At 51.3% G+C, this 21,610-nt stretch overlaps 1 protein-coding gene across 8 annotated transcripts in view; it reads right to left on the bottom strand.

Annotated features, from left to right (window-relative positions):
- Positions 1-10,829, bottom strand: part of FLNC (filamin C) — a 104,032-nt gene extending 93,203 nt beyond the window's left edge. For 2 of the 8 annotated variants that reach the window (XM_053252964.1, XM_053252966.1), the window contains exon 1: positions 9,951-10,827. In XM_053252964.1, coding sequence (XP_053108939.1) covers positions 9,951-10,323 — 373 coding nt within the window. In that variant the 5' untranslated portion in view covers positions 10,324-10,827. Of the gene's footprint in view, positions 1-9,950 lie in introns of all 8 variants that reach the window. The other 6 variants (XM_053252959.1, XM_053252967.1, XM_053252960.1 and 3 more) reach the window with 4 other exon arrangements.
- Positions 10,830-21,610: the final 10,781 nt, after the last annotated feature.

Genomic DNA, 21,610 nt, shown 5'->3' with positions numbered 1-21,610 from the left:
AGAGCACCTGCACGTCTGAATTTGTGACTACATCTCTGCTCATTAGCACATGAGAACCTCCATGGTTGTTTTCAGGGTCTCATTCCATCATCCCCAAAGGATGGGATATTTAGGGTAGACCTGGCCAGATCAGTTGAAAGGTGAAACGCACTGGGAGGAGCAAAGTATCATTCCCAAGCAGATTCTGGACTTTTCAACCGGCATGCAAAAGTAAAGAAGGAAATTGCAGGAGAACAAACGGAGTGAACCTTGGGGCTCAGAGACCAAGCTACAGAGCAGGAAGTGCCCAGTTCCAATTTAACCTCTACCATGAACTGCCAGATCGGCAAAGGATTAAGACAAGGCTGTCTACTTTCTCATTCAATTTATATGCTAAACATATACTAAGAGAAGCTGGATTGGAAGAAGATGAGTGTGGTTTTAAAGCTGAAGGAAGAAACATCAATAACCTGCGCTACGCTGATGACACCACTCTGATAGCCGAGTCAAGGAGCACAGTGGGGGAAAAATGGGACTACAGCTAAATGTAAAGAAGACTAAACTAATGACAACGGGTACAGCAACCAGCCTCAGAACTGACAATGAAGACACTGAAGTGTTGGATCACTTCTGCCTTTTAGGATCGACCATCAACAGTAAAGGATCCAGCAGTCAAGAAATACGCTGCAGACAAGCACTTGGTAGGGTTGCAATGAAGGCCTTGGAAAGGATATTTAGATGCCATGACGTGTCTATACCTACAAAGATTAGAACTGTTCAGACAATGGTTTTTCCCGTGACAATCTATGGATGCCAAAGCTGGACTTTGAAGAAGCACGACAGAAAAAAGTATTGATGCTTTTGAACTTTGGTGCTGGAGAAGACTTTTGAGGAGACCCTGGACAGCCAGGAAAACAAGCCAATGGATCCTAGAACAAATCAATCCAGAATTTTCACTCGAGGCACAAATGACCAGGCTCAAACTGGTCAGACACTACTTCGGACACATTATGCAAAGACCCAGCTCCCTTGAGAAGTCCATAATGCTGGGGAAAACTGAAGGAAAGAGAAGAAGGAGATGACCAGCAGCAAGGTGGATGGACTCAATCACGACAGCAATGAATGCACCACTGAGAGACCTGAAAGGCCAAGTTGAAGACAGATCATCCTGGAGAGAATCTATCAATGTGGTCGCTAAGAGTCGACACCAACTTGACGGCATTTCATCAGTCATGAACTCACACGTAGCCTTAATCAAGCCTGTTTGTTTTCAGGAGGACCCTGATGACGTACCTATTTTCCCAGGCCTTCTCTATTCATTCTCATTTTCTCTTCCCTCGTGTTATATTTTTCATTTCTCTTTTTAGAAATTAATTAGAAAAAGTTTGAGAGTTGTGCTCCCACGGGCTGGGGCCGGGGACCTGCACTGGCTTCTTGTGCCGTTGGGGGAAAGCTTAGAATGAACCCTCCTCACAGAACACCTGGCCCCTTCCGTTGGCTTGCAAACTCCAACAGAAAACTTTCCAGGCTGCTGTCTGGCCTTCCACTCTGTCACCACCTGGCTAAAATTCTGCAAGAGCGTCAGTCCCAGTTCCCAGAGTTTGCAGCTGGAAGAAGCCAAGGCACACAGATGGGCACGATCCAGGTGGAAGTTCTCCTGGACAGGGCCAACTCCAGGATGCAAGGAGCCTGAAGCAAACTGCCTCCCAGGAGTCACTTCTCCACCACAAAGGCTCTGCTCCAGAGGTGGTCTCAGGGGGTGGTGGCAGCAGCAGCAGCATCACACACCCTTCCAAGCCCGTTAGCAGCTTCTCAACGAGGGCAACCACAGACACCCAGCTGGCCCCAGGCACACCCCATTATTACTATTGCTATTGCTATGATAGCTCCTTGCTTGTATTTTGGAGGAAATGGCAGTTCTCATTCACTTCAGCAAGAGATCTTTCAACCAGGGTAAACCTTACAGATGTACACTCTGCATTTGTACAACTTGAGGGGGGGAATGGGAAGATCCAGTTATGAGATGTGGGGATTCCTTCCACACCGGAGTGAAGGATTCTGCTCTCATAAGAACATAAGAACAGCCCTCTGGATCAGGCCCCTCAAGGAGGCCCATCTAGTCCAGCATCCTGTTTCACACAGTGGCCCACCAGATTATTATTATTTTTATTTATTATTATCAACATTTATATCCCGCTCTTCCTCCAAGGAGCCCAGAGTGGTGGATTACATACTTGAGTTTCTCCTCACAACAACCCTGTGAAGTAGGTTAGGCTGAGAGAGAAGTGACTGGCCCAGAGCCGCCCAGCAAGGCTCATGGCTGAAGGGGGATTTGAAATCGGGTCTCCTCGGTCCTAGTCCAGCACTCTGTTGATAGACCTCTCCTCCATGAAGTGATCCAAACCCTTCTTAAAGCCATCCAGATTGTAGGCTGTCACCACATCTTGTGGCAGAGAATTCCACAAGTTGATTATGCATCCTGATAACTCCCTTTCCAGTTATCAGATTAAGACCTGTCCTCTTTCTGACTGATGCCCACCAGTGTTTCCTCTAGGCATGCGCACATGTGCATGAGCAGAATAGTTTTTTTATGTCCACTCAGTTAATTTTAGATCCCGCTCAGGTTGAATCAAGAAAATCTCATCCTGACTGCACACTGCCTCGGTACTGCCACCCAAAACAAAACTTAATTCCATGCACAGATGAAAAAAATTTGAGGGAACACTGTTGCCCACCAACATTTCACAGATAAAAACAGGGGCGTGCTTGTACCTGAAATTAATGTCTGGTCCCTCCACCTCACCAGAAGCTGCTGAAGGCTCTGTGCCATCTTCTCACTGCAGAATTCGATTCATTAGCAACTGTCCTCTCCTCCACTGACTGGAAGCCATGAAGGCAAAGACACTTTTGGCGAATGCTGCCCCAGGAAAGGCATAGTTGTTCAGCCATCTGAAATGCACCTCAACAGCCAGAATGGGCGAGAAGGCAGGTTGTCCATTGCATGAGGCTCAGAGCCAAACTGGAAACTTGAAGCACACACTCTGCAGCCGCCCGCTGGTTTCTGCTTGGCTGAATGGCATGCACCGAGGGGGCCCACGCTGGATCAGGACCAGGCTAGCCCTGACCCAGATCCGGCTTCCCTGCAGCCTCTGCTGTTTGGCCAAGGAGGAAAACTCCCATCAGCAACAATGAAAGTTTTCTGCCCCGATTTTTAAAAAAATGCAAGGAAGCTGATCCAGACCAAGATGGCAGTTCCCTCTAAGGCATACGCACACGTGCACGCTCAGAAGTTTGTTTGTTTTTCTAATGTCTGCTCAGTTAATTTTAGATCCCACTCAGGTTGAATCAGGAAGGCCCCACTCTGAATGCACATGTGCGCGCACACTGCCTTGATACTGCTGCCCAGAACAAAACTCATTCCGCACAGACGGGGGGGGGGGATTAGAGAGAACCCTGGCCACTGGGGGGAAAGGTTAAAGCCCCTTTCTCACCCACCACAGTTGTGATCTAGATTGCCCCCTCAAAGTAAAGAAAAAACAGCTACAGAGCACATGGTGAAAGGAACATCTTGCTCATATGCATGCATCTACTGACATGCGCACTAGGGACCGGATGTGTCCATCCCCTATTCAAGGCATCAAGAGATGCTAGAGGAGGGGCTGAACCCTGAAGAACGCCAATGCTAGCAATCCACACTAACACTCTTGTAGTAAGCATGAATTGTCCTCTTTGCTAAGCAGGATCCACCCTGGTTTACATTTGGATGGGAGACTACGTGCAAGTGCTATGAGACATTCCCCTTAAGCAGCCCTGCACAACATAAGGCCCAGGGGCCAGATCCAGCCCACGGGGACATTTTTTTTTATGGCCCAGGTAGCCAAGCAACAGAAGGAGCCCCAACATTTGACATTTGTGTGGGGCTGGAGCAGTCAGATGCTCACTGAATGAGCAAGGACAGAGCTTATTTTCGGTCCACTATCCTTGGTTAAAACTGTGGGCCCATCAGGGGAGGGGAGGGAAGGACACAACTAACTAGTAATTGCTTTAATATTTATCTTTATCATAACTTTCACTGCAATAAACAATGCACTGAAAACTGACTTCGCCCCACCCCCACCCCCACCCCTACATCATCATGGTTGTTTCTGGCCCACGGGGACGTTTGAGCTGTGCACCCCTGCGCTCCAGGGATGGGGCCATAGCTCAAGGGAAGAGCATCTGCCTGCTTGCATGCAGAAGGTCCCCGGTTCCCTCCCTGGCGGCAGCATCTCCAGGCTGGGCTGGGAAAGGCTCCTGCCATACGGAGCGAGACAGACTCATGGCCTTGGCTCCTAACCTGAAGGGGGCACAAAGAGCGGCAGCGAGGGGCTGCCCCTGTAGAAAGGGGCAGTTGGCGCTCATGCTGGCTGGCGCTGGGGTAGCCCCCAGCAGGAGTCCAGCCTTGACTGGAACAAGAGGCAGAAGCACAGCAGCTGACTGTCGACTGCAGCTGCCCCTCCGCGGCTCTAGGCACTGCATCCGAATCTGCTCAAACCCGAGGAGGAGAAATTCCCACACTCCGATGGGAAAGGGGGCAGCTCCTGGCCGGGCGCAAGCAGGCTGGCAACCCACAGCTGCCCTCCCCTCGGCCTGAGTGGCAAGCGGCAAGCCCAATGGGAAGCAGGCAGGAGCACACACTGGGCACTGCAGCTGCCTTCGGATCCCACAACAGGCAGAAAGTCACAAGCGCCCACCCCCACCCCTTCCTTTGGGTTTTCCCTCTCCTCCAGCCAAAGATAATAAGGAGAACAATTCTTGTTGACAAACACACACTTTCAGGGGTTCCTTCCCTCCGTCCACTGGCTTGGATCCCTTCGTGCAGTTAAAAAAAAAAATCCTTCCAAAAGGAAGGGAGAGTTTTGTTTTGGAGGGCAGCTGGCAGCCTCTACAACAGGCAGGCTGAAGAGAGGAGGGCTCTGCGAGTGTGCGCATGGCGGAGTGGGGCCATTTCACAGATCTCCGTGACACTTTCATGTATGGGGGGGATCATAATATCTGCACCCAGACAGGCACATATGACCATCACCCATGAATGTGTTTTGCTGCACATCCCAGGGTAGCCATTTTCCCCTCTAAAGTGTGGGCACGGGGGGCATCTGCTCACACACTTTCTGATGTCCACTCAATTTTAGATCCTGCTCAGGCTGAATCAGGAAGGCCCGCTCTGGATGCACATGTGCACACACTGCCTCGATACCGCCACCCAGAACAAAACTCATTCCACACACAGATAGGAAAAAAGTAGAGTGAACACTGCTGGTGGCGTGCCCGCACTATGAAACGGCCCCCGTGCATGGCTCCCCAACACATAAGCATGCTAGGAAAGGCTCGCCTGTGCAGTCTTTCTTGTGCAGCAAAGCCATGGAGTTCAGAACCAGAATTTTCCATTCTGGAAATATTCGCTTTCTTGCCTTGTGAGAATGTGCATGTTTTCAAGTCACCAGCCCTTATGACTATAGAAAAGAAGTGCTTAAACGTACAAAGAGCAGGCTGGTTCAGACGGTTTTCGGTTGTGTGCTTGCCAATATTATTTATTTCACATAGTTGTATGCCGCGCAAAATGCAACGTTAAGACAGGAGGCAGGGAGAAGGATTGTGTAAGAAGCAGCAGCTGGCTTGGGCGGCTTTCCCTTCTACCGGGGTAACAAGCTGGGGATGGAATCTGGAGAGGGAGCACTAATCCTACCCAGAACCACCCCACATGCGAGCATCCTCCCCACCACATGACTGAAGACCAGGAGCATGCCCGGCTTCCCTATCCAGGCTGGGTGCTTCTCCTACACTGCTGGTGGTGTGTGAACAACATAGGAAGCTGCCATATACTGAGTCAGACCGTTGCTTGGTCCATCTGGTTTAGTATTGTCTACCCAGACTGGCAGCGGCTTCTCCAAGGTTGCAGGAAGGCGTCTGTCTCCTAGCCCCATCATGGAGATGCTGCCAGAGGGGGAACTTGGAACCTTCTGCTCTTCCCAGGGCAGCTCCATCCATCCCCTGAAGGGAATATCTGACAGTGCTCACACATCAAGTCTGCCCTAACCAGGGCAGGCCCTGCTTAGCTAAGGGGACAAGCCATGCTTGCTACCACAAGACCAGCTCTCCTCTACGAGGCTAGTGTTGGGTGAAACCTCAGAAGCCAGGGATGGGTGCAGTTGAGCAGTGTGGTCAATGGGGGGGAGGGGGTCCCATTGGGCTTCTTCACAGGGCTTCTTGTCCCTGACCCCCACCTTATGACCAGCAGAAGCCAAGACAGATTATGCAGAAGGACCAAATGTGCACAAACATCATTACCCTAAGTATTTTTAATTGAGGCTGCAGAACGTGGCTGTTTGGGGCACAGAGGTATGAGAACAGCACATTAGGACTGTGGGAGGCTGCCTCTGACCCTTGGTCCGTCTAGCTCAGTATTGTCAACACTGACTGGCAGCAGCCCTCCAAGGCTGCAAACTGAAGGTTTTCCCAGCCAGACGTGGAGATGCTGCCAACAACTGAACCTGGGACCTTCTCCATGCAAAGCCAAATGCTTTCCCACTGAACGACAGCCCCACCCATTCCTTGCCTCTCTTGTTCCTTCCTTCTATATTTCGTTAAGCTGACTTCTCCCCTTCTCACCCCCTGCCTAGATTTAGACTGCAGGCAATCTCGTAGGGGCTTGCCTGGGTTTATTTTGAAGCGCCATGAACAACAGCAACAACAATCACCACCACTGAAATACATGAGCAGCCACTAGCAGCAGGGCCTTTCAGTGGTGGCTCCACCTTCACTTTGGAGAGCCCTCACTACAGAGAGCTGTTATAGGCTGTATACTAACTCCTTGAGTTGCCAGGTTAAAACAGGTTGGGCTTTGTGGGTGGGTTTGGGCTGGCTAGTTATATTTGGCTCCATGTGGGTTCGCAGTACTGTCTTTGAGCTTGTTGGGTTTTTTGCTGGCAAGTCTGCTCATAGTTTTGATATCTTATTAGGGCAGTTCACAGGATCGAGAACTGGGTAGGTAGGACAAGCACCCCACCGCTCTTCGGAAGCTGTGGGCCTCCCAGTTTTTGATTCCGTGTGAAGAAACAATTGTGTAGGAAGAGGAGAGGCCGACAGTCTGCAAGAGAGGAGCTGGAGAAGGAGGCTTTTCTTCCTCTGAGTATTGGGTACATGTGCTGCTGGCTAGGACAGCGCCATCTGCCCAACACCTGCCGTGCAGAAGACCACTCCCCTAGGCTTTTGCTAGCACACAATCAAAAGTCAGGGGCACACACAGCTCCCAAAGCTGGGTAGGACCCTTGTCCTACCCCATTAATGACTGTATGAACAGCCTCCTTGTCGTTTTCTTGTGAGCTGCCTTGAGCTGAGCCAGCAGAAAGTCAGGCTGTAAATGAACTTTAATAAATAACTGGGAGTGCCCAGCACCTTGCATACATCCAAGCTCCGTCAAGCAAACCATTTCCCTTCGGGATGCTGGAAAAGGTTTACTCCTGACCAGTGTTCCCTCTAAGGTGTGCGCACACAAGTTTTGTGAGGTCCGCTCAGTTAATTTTAGCTCCCACTCAGGATGGATCAGGAAGGCCCCACTCTGCATGCATCTCTGCGTGCACACTGCCTCGATCCTGCCACCCAGAACACAATTCATTCGGCACAGAGATGGAAAAAAGTAGAGAGGACACTGCTCCTGACCCAAGACAAACTCCAGAGCTCAGTGTAACTTGAATGCTGCCGGAAACCAGTGCCACAGAAGTGAGCATTTTGCCTTGCATCTGCAGAGCTGTCCCAGCTCAACCAATGAGAGGGGTAGCTGTCCAGGGAGGCAGAAGTCCAGAGGCTGAAAAAAATATTCCCAACTGCACATCAGGAAGCCGAGGAAAGGGAAAGAGAGATGGAAGTGCCGATAGCCACCCAAGAGGGAACGCTGCACCTCTCCTTTTTCTAACCATGCCCCCCCCCTTCCACTTGCAGACCTAGAAGGCACAGGAGGGCAGGGCATGCAACATTAATTGTGGCCCAGGCAGTAACAGGCCTTTCATTTGATAGCCAGCATTGCCTAGCTCCCAAGTGCCCCTAATTAAAACTTCTGAGCCCTCCACATGACAAATGCTAGAGGGTCAGTTACGGCAAGCACATGATGGGCCGGTTCAAAACATACTTTTCTGATTGGCCCGCTCCACATGATGAAGGCATGAGCACACCAGTCAGGCAAGGAGTTCTCCACACCAGCCCCATGAGTCTTGTAGCACCATCCAGAGGGCATATGGCAACACAGACCTTCTTTGAATACATTATCACAAGTCCAGTCCTGGCCACGTTAGTCCGTTGGTATGACTGAAGTAATCACATCTCCTTTCCCATACAGCCCTGCCTCGGTTTCCCTCCTCTTCCTTCATTATCCCTTATGGCTTGTTATCACAACTGTGTAAGCTCCTCAGGGCAGGGACCCATCCTCTCATTCTCTAGAAAGTTTATACACATAGTACAACAAGCCATGAAGTAGTACCCCACATCCCTCATTACCCTTTGCAACATCCCCATCTTTTGTTCTTTCCCGTTAGCTTGGATCTGCATCTCACAGCGGCTGGAGATCATTGGGGTTGCCAGAACAGAAGCAGAAAACCTTGCTACACCCCAAGCTGACTGACCCTGCTTAGGGGAGTGCCTGATTGACAGGAAAAGTGGTGTGACTTCCAAACGCTTTTGCTCCAGAGTCAAAAGCCTAAGATCAAGCAAGCACCACCGACAGACGCTCAGAAAGCCCCCTGCCCTTCTAGAAGGACAACAGCCACCTCTGGCCAACATCTGCAAGGTTCCACAAAGCACCACTTCAGTTCCTAACAGAAGCTCCTGTCTCTCATGCTGACCTTCATAGTCAAGAGTTATTTTACCCCACATTTTAAAATCCGGGGAGGTCAAGAAGTCAGAATTTACAAATTCCGGAGAGTTACTACAGTCCAGGGCCTGAACTTCTATGTATGTTGATGAAAGTTTTGTTGCTTGACATTTTAAGGGTTTTATGGGCCACTTGGGATCAATCTTCTCTTTTGTTTTTGGAGATAAGCAGAGTGATTACATACATATAAGTGCTATGGAAATGAGGGCTCCTGCCCCTGGTCTCTCTGCCAAATAACCTATTCATGTACCGCATCACAACAATCCTTACAACAAACCTGATGCTGGGAACGTCATGCAAGGCGTGCGATTTACCACCTAAGGCTCCCCTAATTAAGGCACTCCCCTGAAGGGGTTTCCAGACTCTTGAAGCTTAATGCACAGGATGGTCATTCATTGAAAGTGCTACATAAAAGCGATCTGAAATGAGATCTCTCTACCCTATAATAGATCAGAAGGGCCGGAAGCGTAATGCACTCACATCCCGCCTGAAGCCAGTGCAAGGAAACCTGGGAATCTCTTTTGTCGCTCTGATTCCCTGCCACTAACCAAGCAACAGCTGCTTAAAATCCAGAACTGTGCCATATATTTTCAGCCGTGACGAAGAAGCGTTCTTTGTGGCCTGGGAAGCTGGCATGCCATCATCAGTACTTAGTCCCAGAAGAGTTGCCATGATGGGTTTGTCCTTTGCAGGAAGTGCCACTAGCACCCAGCGTCCCTAGGAGGTACGCTTGGACCCGCGGCTCCGACCAAGAGCTCTGTGGAACCTGGGAAGCTCACATGCCATCACAAGCTGGAGCCCAAGAAAAAGGCACGCCAGCGCCGACCACTTCTTCGCTAGATCCCATCTGCGGGGGCCGCCCTAGGCCACAAAGTTGTCTCCCAGTCCCAGCTAACTTTTCCTCCGAGCCCCGCACGTGCGCGCGCAGGCACAAAGCCCCCCTGGCGCGCACCCCCGGCCATCTCGAGCCTCGGAGGGGAGGGCGGGGGGCTACTCTGCTGGGCGGCGGCGGCGCCCCCCCTCCTCCCCACGCGCCCTCCTCCTCCGCTCCCGCCGGGCGGCAACTCACCGATGGAGACGAGCTTGATGTGCTCGCGGTCGAGGAACTCGAGCGCCACCGAGACGTTCTCGAGCTTCATCTGCCTGAAGTTGGGGCGCGCGTGGTACTTGCGGTACATCTTCTTCTGGCTGAGCACCTCCAGCAGGCCGATGAGCTTGAGGCCGTCGCTGAGGTCCTTCTGCAGGTCGCCGATGCGCTTGTTCATGCACTTGAGGTGCTCGTTGCACCAGCGCGTGAAGGTGTTCTGCTGGATCTTCTTCCAGGGCGCGTCCTCGGCCAGGTCCTTCTCGGTGGCCGGCATCTCCTCCTGCTCCTCGCCCCCGTGGTAGTAGGGCTGGCCGGCGGCGGGACTCTGCTCGTAGTAGCCGTTGCTGCTGTTCATGGCGGCGGCGGCGCGCCGGGGCTCGAGGCGGCTTGCAGTGAAGTGGCCGGGCGGGCGCTGGGGCTCGCCAAGAGGCGGCGGCGGCGGCGAGCGAGGGCGGGGGGAGACACGGACCCGCGAAGGGAGGGACTACAGCCTACAGCCCCCCCGCGTCGTGGACGAAGACGGAGCCGAGAAGCCGCCCCGAGAAACTTTCGCTGCCTGCGCCGGCTCTTCTGGGCGAAGTTGCTTCCCCAACTCCAGAGGCCGCCGAGCGAGCGGCGCCGAAGGCAAAGAGGCGACGAGCCGATCCAGAAGGAGTCGGAGCACGAGTCGCGGGGCGGCAGAGAGACCCTCTCGGTGGCGGCGGAGGCAAAGAGCGGGGCTTCTGCTGCTGGCTGGCGGCTTCCCCTCGCTGCGAGGTTCTTCTTCTTCGGTCTTCTTGCCCCCGGCGGCGCAGTCACGGCTGGTGGCGAGGGTGCCTCAGGGCGGCGGCGTCATTCAAAAGTGGAAGCGCCGGGGCCGAGGAGGGGTCTTTAAAAGGCTGCGCCCCCCCGCGCGCTCCACGTCAGGAGGAAGGACTCCCAAGAATGCCGCCGCTGTGACCATATACAAGTAAGGGATGAGTAACTTTCTTTTAATCCCTCCTGAGATAATTCCGGAGCCCCGGATTGGGCGCTAAGGATAGCCGGAGGGCAGCCATTGGCTCGGCCGCCAGCCCACCCCCCCCATCTCGGCCGCCCCAAACTCTACTCTGCGGCCCCCTCCCCCAGACGGGAAGAAGGCGAGGGGTAGTTCAGCTGCTATTTTTAAACTGGACCGACACACACACAAAAGGGTTCGGATTGTCTCTTCTCTCTGCCTTGTGTGTGTCTTTGGAGCGAGGCGAGGCGAGTAGGGCTAAAAGCAGAGGGTCGTCCTTCGCTGGCAGGACTTCGGTGGCAAGTGGAAGGAGAAGCTGTCGGTCCAGCAGAGGGGCCCGGGCTACTGCCCGTGGAAGGCCTGGGAGCGGGGAGGAGACAGAGGGAGAAGCACCCGTGGAGGGACCAGAACCCTTTGGAAACCACCGCTAGGAGCAAGGGTTCTCCTCCACCTTGGATCCCCAGATGTTGCTGGACTACAACAACCATCGTCCACAGTCACAAGGGCCTGCGATACGAATACTTCCACAAGTGACACTCAAAACACTCGGCTGACATTGTAGCCAATACAGGGTTAACAAAAAAAGTTACAATGATAGGGAATTTAACATATACATACATATGGAAAGGACCAGAGGAACAATCCTGCAAACAAGCAGCCACTGGTAGTCACTCGAACCCCAAACCACGAGGATCCACCAGTGTCCTCTTAGCACTGCTAGACATGCTGAATGTGTTGCCTTTTGTCTTGAAATCTGTCCCACACACAGGAAAGCCACTGGGTCAACTAACAACTGTCGCCTTATGGACATCTTATACTGAGCCGGTCCATTACTCTGCTTGCCTGGGCTGGTCTGAGTAGGTAGGCAAGCAGCAACCCTGGGTGGGATTCCCCAGCCCAGCCCGTCAAGATTTGTTTAAAGGGGGAAGGGAGGGATTGAACCTCAGGGTCAGGGGCAACCCTTCCATGCGGCAGGGCGAGGCGGTTGCCTCAGGCCGCATAGGTGTGAGTAGGAGTGCAAAGGGAGGCCAGGGCTGCCTCTTCTGCCCCATAGGCACACCCACCTGCTGCAGAAGGGGGGGGGAGCAGTGTTGCATCCTTCACCTCAGGCAGTAAAATGGAGAGGAGAGCTTGTCTTCTTGGGGAGGAGAGCTGGTCTTGCAGCAGAGAGCATGAAATGTCTCCTTTGCTAAGCAGGGCCTGCCCCCATTTGCATCGGGATGGGTGCGTACAGGTCTGCTGGAAGATATTCCCCTTTATGGGATGGGAAGGATGTAGCTTTGCCAGCAGAAGGTCCCAGGTTCAGTCCCTGGCAGCATCTCCATGTAGGGCTGGGAGAGACCCCTGCCCTGCACTGAAGCCTCAGAGAGCTGCTGCCAGTCAGTGCAGACAAGACTGAGCCCGATAAGCCAGACTTGGCCGAAGGCAGCTCCCTGGGTCCTGGGCTGACCCTGCTCAGAACCCAGTGGCCAAGCACGTCCCAGGTGCAATCCCTGGCCTCCCCAGTATAAAACAAGTTGTTCTAGTAAGAACTAATCAGCCTACTTTCCTTTCACGGTCTCTACAACTGGACTAAATTTGGTTCAAATCGAGGTCCACAAGGTCCTTCAAATCGAGGTAGGACCTTCAAATCGGTAGGATCTTCAAATCGAGGTCCACAAGTTAGGTCTCTTGCACCTCAAAAGTTCACACGTCTACCATCTTGGATCGGGGTGGATGACATCATTACAGTCTACATCATTTAGGTGTCCCTATGTGTCCCTACAGCTGTAGCAAATTTGGTTCAAATCAGTTAAGCGGTTCACAAGTTAGCCCACTTGTGCCTCCAAAGTTTACATGTCCGCCATCTTGAACTGGGGTGGGTGACATCATCACAAACAGCCATTGAGGTGTCCCTGTGTGTCACTCACTGCACTGTACCCAATTTGGTTCAAATGGGTTAGGTAGTCTACAAATTAGCCTGCTTGCACCTCAGAAGTTCATGCAGCTGCCATCTTGAATTGGAGTGGATGACATCATCACACACCACACCGTTTGGGCATCCCTATGTGTCCCTACAGCTGTACCCAATTTGATTCAAATGGGTTAGGCGGTTCACAAGTTAGCCTACTTGCGCCTCAGAAGTTTACACATCCACCATCTTGGATTGAGGTGGATGACATCATCACAAACTACGCCATTTGGGTGTTCCTATGTGTCCCTACAAGTGTACGTGATTTGATTCCTATTGGTCCAGGCGTTGCAAAGTTGATGGGGGGGGACACACACACAGACTGTCGGGTGATCTCATAAGCCTACTGGAAAGTAGGCTAATACACACACACACACACACACACACACACACTTGGGTGATGGGAAAGATCCCTACCTGAGCCTCAATGAGACTCTGCCAGTCAGAGGAAATAATACTGGGCTAGATGGAGCAAAAGCCTGACTCAGCCTACGGCAACTTCATCTTTGAATGAAAGCTTCTACCTTCTTCCACTCAGCAATGGAGTCTGGATTTCAAGCGGTCACCAGCAGCATTTACATCAATTGGTCCCAAATAGCTCAACCTGGGCCGGAGCGGGACGTGTGCTTGGCCCTTCGGTCCAAATTGTCGGCTTGAACCAGTGGCCTTTGCAGCTCCCCTCTGTATTTTTAAACGACCCCTAGAGAAGCCCTTTTTAAGTTGTGTGTCACCTTTCTTTCCTTTTTCCAGGCAGGGGAATGAGGCTGCCATAACAGTGACGGGAGCAAAGTCCACAGTGCAGGCAGGGCTTGAACCCAGATTGTCCAGATTCAAGCTCAGCAAGTGGCCCTCTGGTAGGTGTTCAGTTGTCCCCAAGGCTCAACTCAGTTTACAGGGCATGTGTACAGAATCTAGACTGCCCATCCATGGTGCCGTCTGCAAGGACAGAGTGGTAGTGGCTGATCCTAAGGAGCCGTCCAGAGGGGAAAGGAGGTGCGGCTGCCTCTGCTTCCCGGCAGCAGCTGGAGTTGTGCCTCTCTCTCCTCCTGCCTTGCCTGCCACCTGCAGGCTGGCCTTTCGTCAGGTAGAGCTGTGTGGTTAACCACACAGCTCTACCTGACGGTTGGCCAGCCTGCAGTCAGTGCAGCTCTTAGATGGAGAGGAAAGGGGCAGGGAGCAACCTGAACTTCCTGCCAAGAAGCAGAGGCAGCTTCACCTCCTCTGGTGCCCACCCAGCTCCTTAGGATGACTGAGACAGAATTTACTGCCATGGGTGCCATTTCAGTACAGACGTTGGGGGGTGAGATTAAGCCCCCCACCCCGATGAATGAATGAGAAATAAAATTATTCTGACCCCTCCTTCAGTTCCTGCACTCAATTCCCGCACAATGCAGCAAGGCAGCACAAAAGGTTTCCCATCTGTCGACATGGGTTTTCTGCCCAAATGAACAGTCAACAGGCTTCGAAAGGACTTCAGGTGCATCCCATCATGTGCCTGCAAACACAGACTTTATGGTGGGGAACTTTTTAATCTGGCAGAGGGTGAGCTTTCCTGGGGATCTTGACTCTCACCGAAAAGAAAGAGTGTTTTTCTGAGGTCTGGGCACCTCTGGGCGACGGTTTATCAACCTCCCACTTGTGGGGCCAGATAGAGAGAGAGCGCAGAGCCCTCATTCCTGAGCTCACCCAGCACGTGCAAATGACGTCAGCCTTCCTGGCCAGCTGTGATTTTACGGGTGAGGTCCCCCAACTGGAAGTTGCCAGAGCCTTCTCCTTCCCCCTTGCTCCTCCACCGTGTCACCGCATGGCTCAAAAAAGGTGCTTTCTCATGGGATAGCCTAGCAGTGACTTGGCCAGGAGGGAGGGCAGAGGCCTGGGCCAAGTTTCCTCTTTCTCCCTGATGCTCTTGATGCTGCCACCCAGAATAGCCCATGAGCTATGCAGTGACCAAGCCCGTGACGTGGAGTTGCAGGGCTGGGGAGGAGAAGAGGCCGCTCAGCAGGGCTTGGCCTTGTAAACAGCACCCACCAAGCGCTGCCAGGCAGAGAGGCTCAACTCTCCAGGGCAGCATCTGCTTTCTCTTGGGGAAAGTCTGGCAGGAAATCCCAGAGAAAGAGGCACCAAGTGCCACAACTCTTTTCCCTCAACACGCACTCGGGTGCACCTTAATTTCTAAAACTCAAAGAGCCTTAACTCTGCCTTCTTGGCCTGCTCGTGCATATAGGGCCAGTTGTGATGGCTAGCGTGAGAGGGAGGTGTAGGTGCCACTCTGCACATGCTCAGAATCACTCTCTATTATATATTTATTAGAGGAGAGCAGGTCTTGTGGTAGGGGACATGACTTGTCCCCTTAGCTAAGCAAGGTCCACCCTGGTTGCATATGAATGGGAGACTAGAAGTGTGAGCACTGGAAGATATTCCCCTTAGGAGATGGAGCTGCTCTGGGAAGAGCATCCAGGTTCCCAGTTCCCTCCCTGCTAGCATCTCCAAGATAGGGCTGAGAGAGATTCCCACCTGCAACCTTGGGGAAGCCGCTGCCAGTCTGTGTAGACAATAATGAGCTAGATGGACCTATGGCCTGACTCAGTATAGGGCAACTTCCTATGTTCCTATATTCATTTTATTTATTTCATGTGTATGCCACCTATCCTAAAACAACTCAGGGTGGCTCTCAGTCAAAAATCAAACCATTTAAAATTGTAGTGGTGGGAAGGATTTGAGAGAGGACTAGGGCTCACTGAAAACAACTGCTGGGAGAGAGGGCCTTTCCTCATAAGGGGAGAAAGCCTGGGAAATTCAAAACAGATAGACCAGGTCAGAGGACTGGCTGGGAACTCCACACACAGCCACCACCAGCAGAGGAAGAGAAAGCTTTGTTCTTTGTTGAGTTCTGTCCCAGGAGTGGCCTGAGGAGCAGCTGGCTGAGAGCTGCTGGGGAAATGGGAAGGCCACAGCCTGGAGGCTGGAGACAGCAGGAAGACCCCTGCTTGTGAGTAGTAAGAGAGGGACTAGTTCAGTTAGACGTGTGGGGGAAGTTATTTTCCTTTATGCTGTTGCTTGGATCTGAGTTGCCTCTGGTTAAGGGAAACCTCTCTCACACACAATCCGCTTTATGAAAATATAATTGTTCTTGTTGCGTACCTTTTCTTTTAAATCTGAAAATAAATCCTTGTTGCTGAAGTGTGCTACTCTTCCTTTTGGATCTGCCTTAGTCACATACCTTTAGAGGCCTAGGAATGCTCAGCCCTTTTGGGGAGGGTTTTGCCACTTTAACCGCTCCCAGGAGTCTTATATGGAGAGAGTGGTTTGTCCCACATTAAAATATAGTGGATGGTGGCAGCCTACTGTGTGAATCCCTTACAGTCAAGGATTCACCCCCTAGTGGACTCCCCCCTCCTCCTCCTGCTCTGGTAGGAGCTATGACAAAAATATTAATATAAAACTCATTTTTAAAAGTACTAGCCTGGGAACTTTAATTGATTAACCTAGGGCAGGGCTTCACATCTGCAGAAAGGCCAAAATTGTGAAGTCAAAATTTTAAAAAATCACTTTAAAAAAAAAGTATTCCTTCGTTGATTGGGGTTGCCTTCTCAGTTAAAAAGGGTTTAAATCTTACCAATTGAACTTATCAATTCAGGGGTTCTCAAGCTTAGGTCTTCAGATGTTGGACTACAACTCCCATCATCCCTGACTATTGGCCACTTTGGCTGGTGATGCTGGGAGTTGTACTGCAAAAAACATCTGAGGGCATATGCTTGAGAACTGGTTAGATTAATCAATTTAAACCCTTTTTAATTGACTGAGGAGGGACCCCCAGTCAATCAAGCAACACATTTTAAAAAAAGTTAATTGTTTTCAATAAAAGTAGTTATAAAAGCTGCCGCAGGCAGGAACCATTACAGAAGAAGCTGGTCTCCTTCCAGTGTTCCCTCTAACAGGGATTCCCAGATGTTGTTGACTATAATTCCCATAATTCTCAAGCATAATTCTCAAGCATAATTTTCAACCTTTAGGTTCCAAGTTCCTTCCCTGGCAGCATCTCCAAGATAGGTCTGAGAGAGGCTCCTGCCTGCAACCTTGGAGAAGCCGCTGCCAGTCTGTGTAGACAATACTGAGCTAGAGGGACAAAGGGTCTGACTCAGTAGATGGCAGCATCCTATGTTCCTATGGCTGGTGGCCTCCATTCAACTGAGTGACTGAGTGTGTTGTGCAGGCCTGAATCTCATTTCTCAATGTTCATATCCATCCTGGGGGGCAGGAATGAGGGAGTGGGGTGGAGAGCTCCAGCCCCCAGGAAATAAAGAAGCAAATGCATGAACTTCTTTAAAAAAAAATGGGTACAGAATTCCAACTGTGCTCCAAAACTTTGCACTGCTCTTCCCTAGAGTTGGCTGTGGTGTTCATCATCCCACTAACTCTAAGCAGAGCCGCTGTGTCTCCCGGCTGCCTAATGAATCCTTTGTCCGAGTGGAATTTGCCTCTTCATGGCCTGTTTCCTTGGCCAATCAGCACCGCTCTGACATTGATCCATCGGTCCTCTGATGCCACAAGGCACGGGCAATCCCTTCATGCCTCAGTGGGCTGTGACCGACTTACCGCCTCTGTTCTGCCAGCACAGTGGACGGGTGGCTTCGTTCAGCCCAGCCCATCCGAGACCTCCACCTATTCCAGCTGTCTCTGTTGTACCAGGGACCTGGCTATTGTTGCCTTCCTTATCCCTGGTCAGTCCCTCTCTGGCCTTGATCCCTACCTTTTCCCTTGGAGGGATGCCCTGTTTAAACATGGATGGTGCACGTCCTTCTTCAGAGTTCATCTCCCTCCCCCAGCATTTCTAGAACTCACACGCTGTAACGGGGCGGGGGACGAATGCAGCTTGGCTCCAGTGGACATGCGCCCAAATGCATGTGCAGGGAAACTAGCCCTGACGGAAGTCACATACTGGTGATCTTGGCTGTGCACTGAAACAGATTTGTAGGACAATTATGTTTTCCAACTGTGCCTTTAATCCCAAACCAACCAGCTTCTTGGCTTCGCAGACAGGCCTTGCTCTCTTGGTGCTGGGTTACGTTCCGGCCCGCTGGGTCATAAAAGAGATTCAAGCGAGTCAGCGTTCTGCCTGGGTTGCTATGCAGACCATATTATGGGCTTAGAAAGCCCACTCTTTGCCCAGCATGGATGAACACAGTGGCATAGCTAGGGTACCTCAGCCTCTCCACCACCACTGCTTTTCCTGCCACCCCCTGTCATTGCCATCAGGCTTGGGGGGCTCAGAACCAGGGAGGTCCCATTTCGTTCAGGGGAGAGGGATGGAGTGGGGACCCCTGCTTTTGAGGGCCCCCCAAGCCCGGTGGCAAGGGGCAGCGGGTGGCAGGAGTGGCCCCCTGGCAAGTGGGAGTGGTGGCAAGCTACTGAGAGGCCCTCGGGGGCCCCATCCCTCCCAGAAGGCCGGGTTCTTTGAATACAGGCAAACACCAGTAGCTCAGCTCCTGGATGAGAGGTTGCCAAACTCCTAGAACTGGAGAGGAGAGCTGGTCTTGTGGTAGGGGACATGACTGGTCCCCTTAGCTAAGCAGGGTCTACCCTGGTTGCATTTGAATGGAAGACCACATGTGAGCACTGTAAGATATTTCCCTCAGGGGATGGAGCCGCTCTGGGAGGAGCATCTAGGTTCCAAGTTCCCTCCCTGGCAGCATCTCCAAGATAGGGCTGAGAGAGACTCCTGCCTGCAACCTTGGAGAAGCCGCTGCCAGTCTGTGTGTAGACAATACTGAACTAGATGGACCAAGGGTCTGACTCAGTATATGGCAGCTTCCTATGTTCCAAACTGGCATCTCAAAAGAAAGTGAGGTCTGTGTGTGTTTTATCCATGAAGGAAGGAAGGAAGACAATAATATCAAGACAACACAATGAAAGGGCAAAGCAGCAGAGATCAAAACACAGCAGCCAAATCAACTGCTGACTAAGTTGAAATTAAAAATGTCTGGGAAAATAAGCTAATTCCAATGAGCCAGGGGGGTGTCAAATGAAGCGCAGTTAACCCTGGTTACCAGCAGTTCCGTTTGCGCCTGTCTCCCCCATTCTGCTCTGGTGTTAACAAGAGCCACGCTGCCTGCTGGCTGGCTATTCACCAGGAAAAGTCCATGCAGCTCTACCTGATAGATGGCCAGCCTGCAGGCAGCACGACTCTCATTAATGCTGGGATGGGATGAGACAGAGAGAGGTGCAACCAAAGCAGCCAGGAACCGGGGGCAGCTAAGCCTCGTTTAGTGCCCCCAGTTTGATAGGATGAGCCGGTGCTGGCAGCAGGTAAGTCTTCCCTGGGAAGGCCATTCCAGAGGCAGGGAGCCATCCTCAAGGAGGTCCTTTCCCAGGTCAATACTCACCCAGCTTCCAAAAGTTGTAGCACATGGAGAAAGGCCTCCGATGAAGTCTCAATGTGCAGGCAAGTTTGTGTGTGACATCTACACTAAAGAATGCCCTGCCCAGATCGAATGGCCAGTGGGATGCCATTCGGGAGTGCTCAGATTACAACAATATTGCTCCCAAATAGCGGCTGCTCTTGCCTGGTTCTCTGTCTGATTCCTTGTCCAGCTGACACACACAAACATACCCACACCCACTCAGCTTTGGCTTCCCTTCTATATTCTCCAGCCTTGTTCCCTTTCTCGCTGTTGTGCTGGATGAAGATAATGAAGACACCACAAAAGGCCAGATCACATGAGCGAGAAACCATGGTTTAATCAACACAGGCTTATGGCAACAACAACGGACATTTATCTACCACTTTTCAACAAAAGTTCCCAAACCAGTTTGCATGGATAGGAATAAATAAATCAAATGGCTCCCTGTCCCCAATGGGCTCACAGTCTTCAGCCCATGCACTCTCTTCCCTTTCCCCTCTACCTTGCACACCACTGGACATCCTGGCTTGCTAAACTAACTTCAAACTGTGTTTTCACATCCTGGCTTATCGGCCACAGTTAGATCAGAGTCCATGGTTTTACACAAGCAACCAAGATTGAAATGCCCTGACTCAGTTGCGGAACCCAGGAGGTACAGGGTCAGGGAGGAGGCAGTGGGCAGGCTCAGCTCCAGACCAGTGTCTGCAGAATGCCAAACTAGGAGCACCTTGGGTCCAGTCAAATATAACTTCTTGTTCTTTGTGTTGTGTCTGGCAACATCTCCAGGTAGTGCTGGGGAAGATCTCTGCCTGGAATCCCGGAAAGCCCCTGCCAGTCAGAGTAGACCATGCTGAGCTAGATGGACCAATGAAGTGACTTGGTGTAGCGAATTAAAGCCTTTGTCTCAGAGGAGCTCACGTGAGGGAAAGAAATGCTGAATCATCCCTGCTAAGCTGCCTGGCTAGGCTTCCTCTAAAACTATTCTCTATTATCGGTAGGTTCAAAATGCTGCCGCCACCACCCCTTCTGTCTGCAGAAACTCTCTGGGCTTGGGTGGGATAACCCAGAAAGAAAGAAAACTCTCTTAATTTGGTTCTTGGACGAGTACAAAGGCCTTCCACATTCAAGCCTACATGTTGTGAGAAAACTGATAGCTGCCTAAAGTTTGAGGATGTGTTTGCAGCAGATAAATCCCCCTTCATGCCCACCCCCTTTTCCTGAGTTGAAAACCAACTCAGAGAGCCTTATAAAAAGAAAAGAACTAAAAAAAACCAGTTTTATTTGATTACTGAAGACTGAGACAAACATTACAAACAGTAATGTTTACAGAGGCTTTTGCAACACCCTAGGTGTATTGAGTGTAGGCTAGTATTTCTTATTTCAGTTACGTTGCTGGTAAACTATAATAGAACAGTATCCAGAATATGCAGAGCACACACACAAAGAAATATAAGTTTCTAATGCAAAGTCTGACTAAACAAACTGTTCCCTATGCTAAACTTCCCGAATCCATAAACCCTGGCTCCTTGCCTTGAGCTCACCAAACTCCTTATTAGAATTCAAGCTTCCTGCCCTCCTGTCTTTCAAGGATCTGCAGAGTTATTCTCCTGCAGCCAACCTCCATGGCCACATGTCCTCCTGTGCATCTCCAGCCTAGCACTTCCTTTCTTATTCCCATAATTCCCAGCAACAGCTCTCTAGGTCTCACCACCACCACCACCACCCCCCGTGGACTGATTGGGCGATCTCTGTAGGTCACCAGCCTGTCAGTCAAGACAAGGGTTCTCTTCTGGTTAACTCTTTAGAGGGAGGGGAGCCTGGTATAAAGCACTTGGTATAAAGCAGTTTCCTGTGGATGTGTGTCTGTGTGTCAGTTGTTTAGGTAGTTCATTACCTATAACAATAACCAGCTGTGAAGGACTCAAATGATAAATAATTGGAATAAGTGGAACTGCCATGTTCAGAGGCACAATGCCTTAGGACAGGGGTTTCCTTGATGCTCCAGACAGTGCTGAAATATGATGCCCATCATTGACAGAGCTGCAATTTATTGTGACTGAGGATGATGGGAGTTGTAATTCAGCAACATCTAGAGTACCACAGGTTAAGAACCCCTGCAATACAAGAAGGCCATCCATCACCTTCATGGGCGGGTGTTGAGAGACATCAGACCGACTGCTTTTGGAGACAAGAGTGCTGGACCAGATGGACCTTGCTCTGCCTGCTAGGCAGCATCTTACGTTCTTAAGGGCACCGTGTTCTTTAGCAGGATGAATGGCTGAATAAAAATTCACTGCTACTGCCTCCCTTCAGG

Source organism: Hemicordylus capensis, chromosome 5 (genome assembly GCF_027244095.1).
Source record: "Hemicordylus capensis ecotype Gifberg chromosome 5, rHemCap1.1.pri, whole genome shotgun sequence".
NCBI lineage: Eukaryota > Metazoa > Chordata > Lepidosauria > Squamata > Cordylidae > Hemicordylus > Hemicordylus capensis.
Note: the sequence above shows the minus strand (reverse complement) of the source record. Positions and strands in the feature narration are given on the sequence as shown.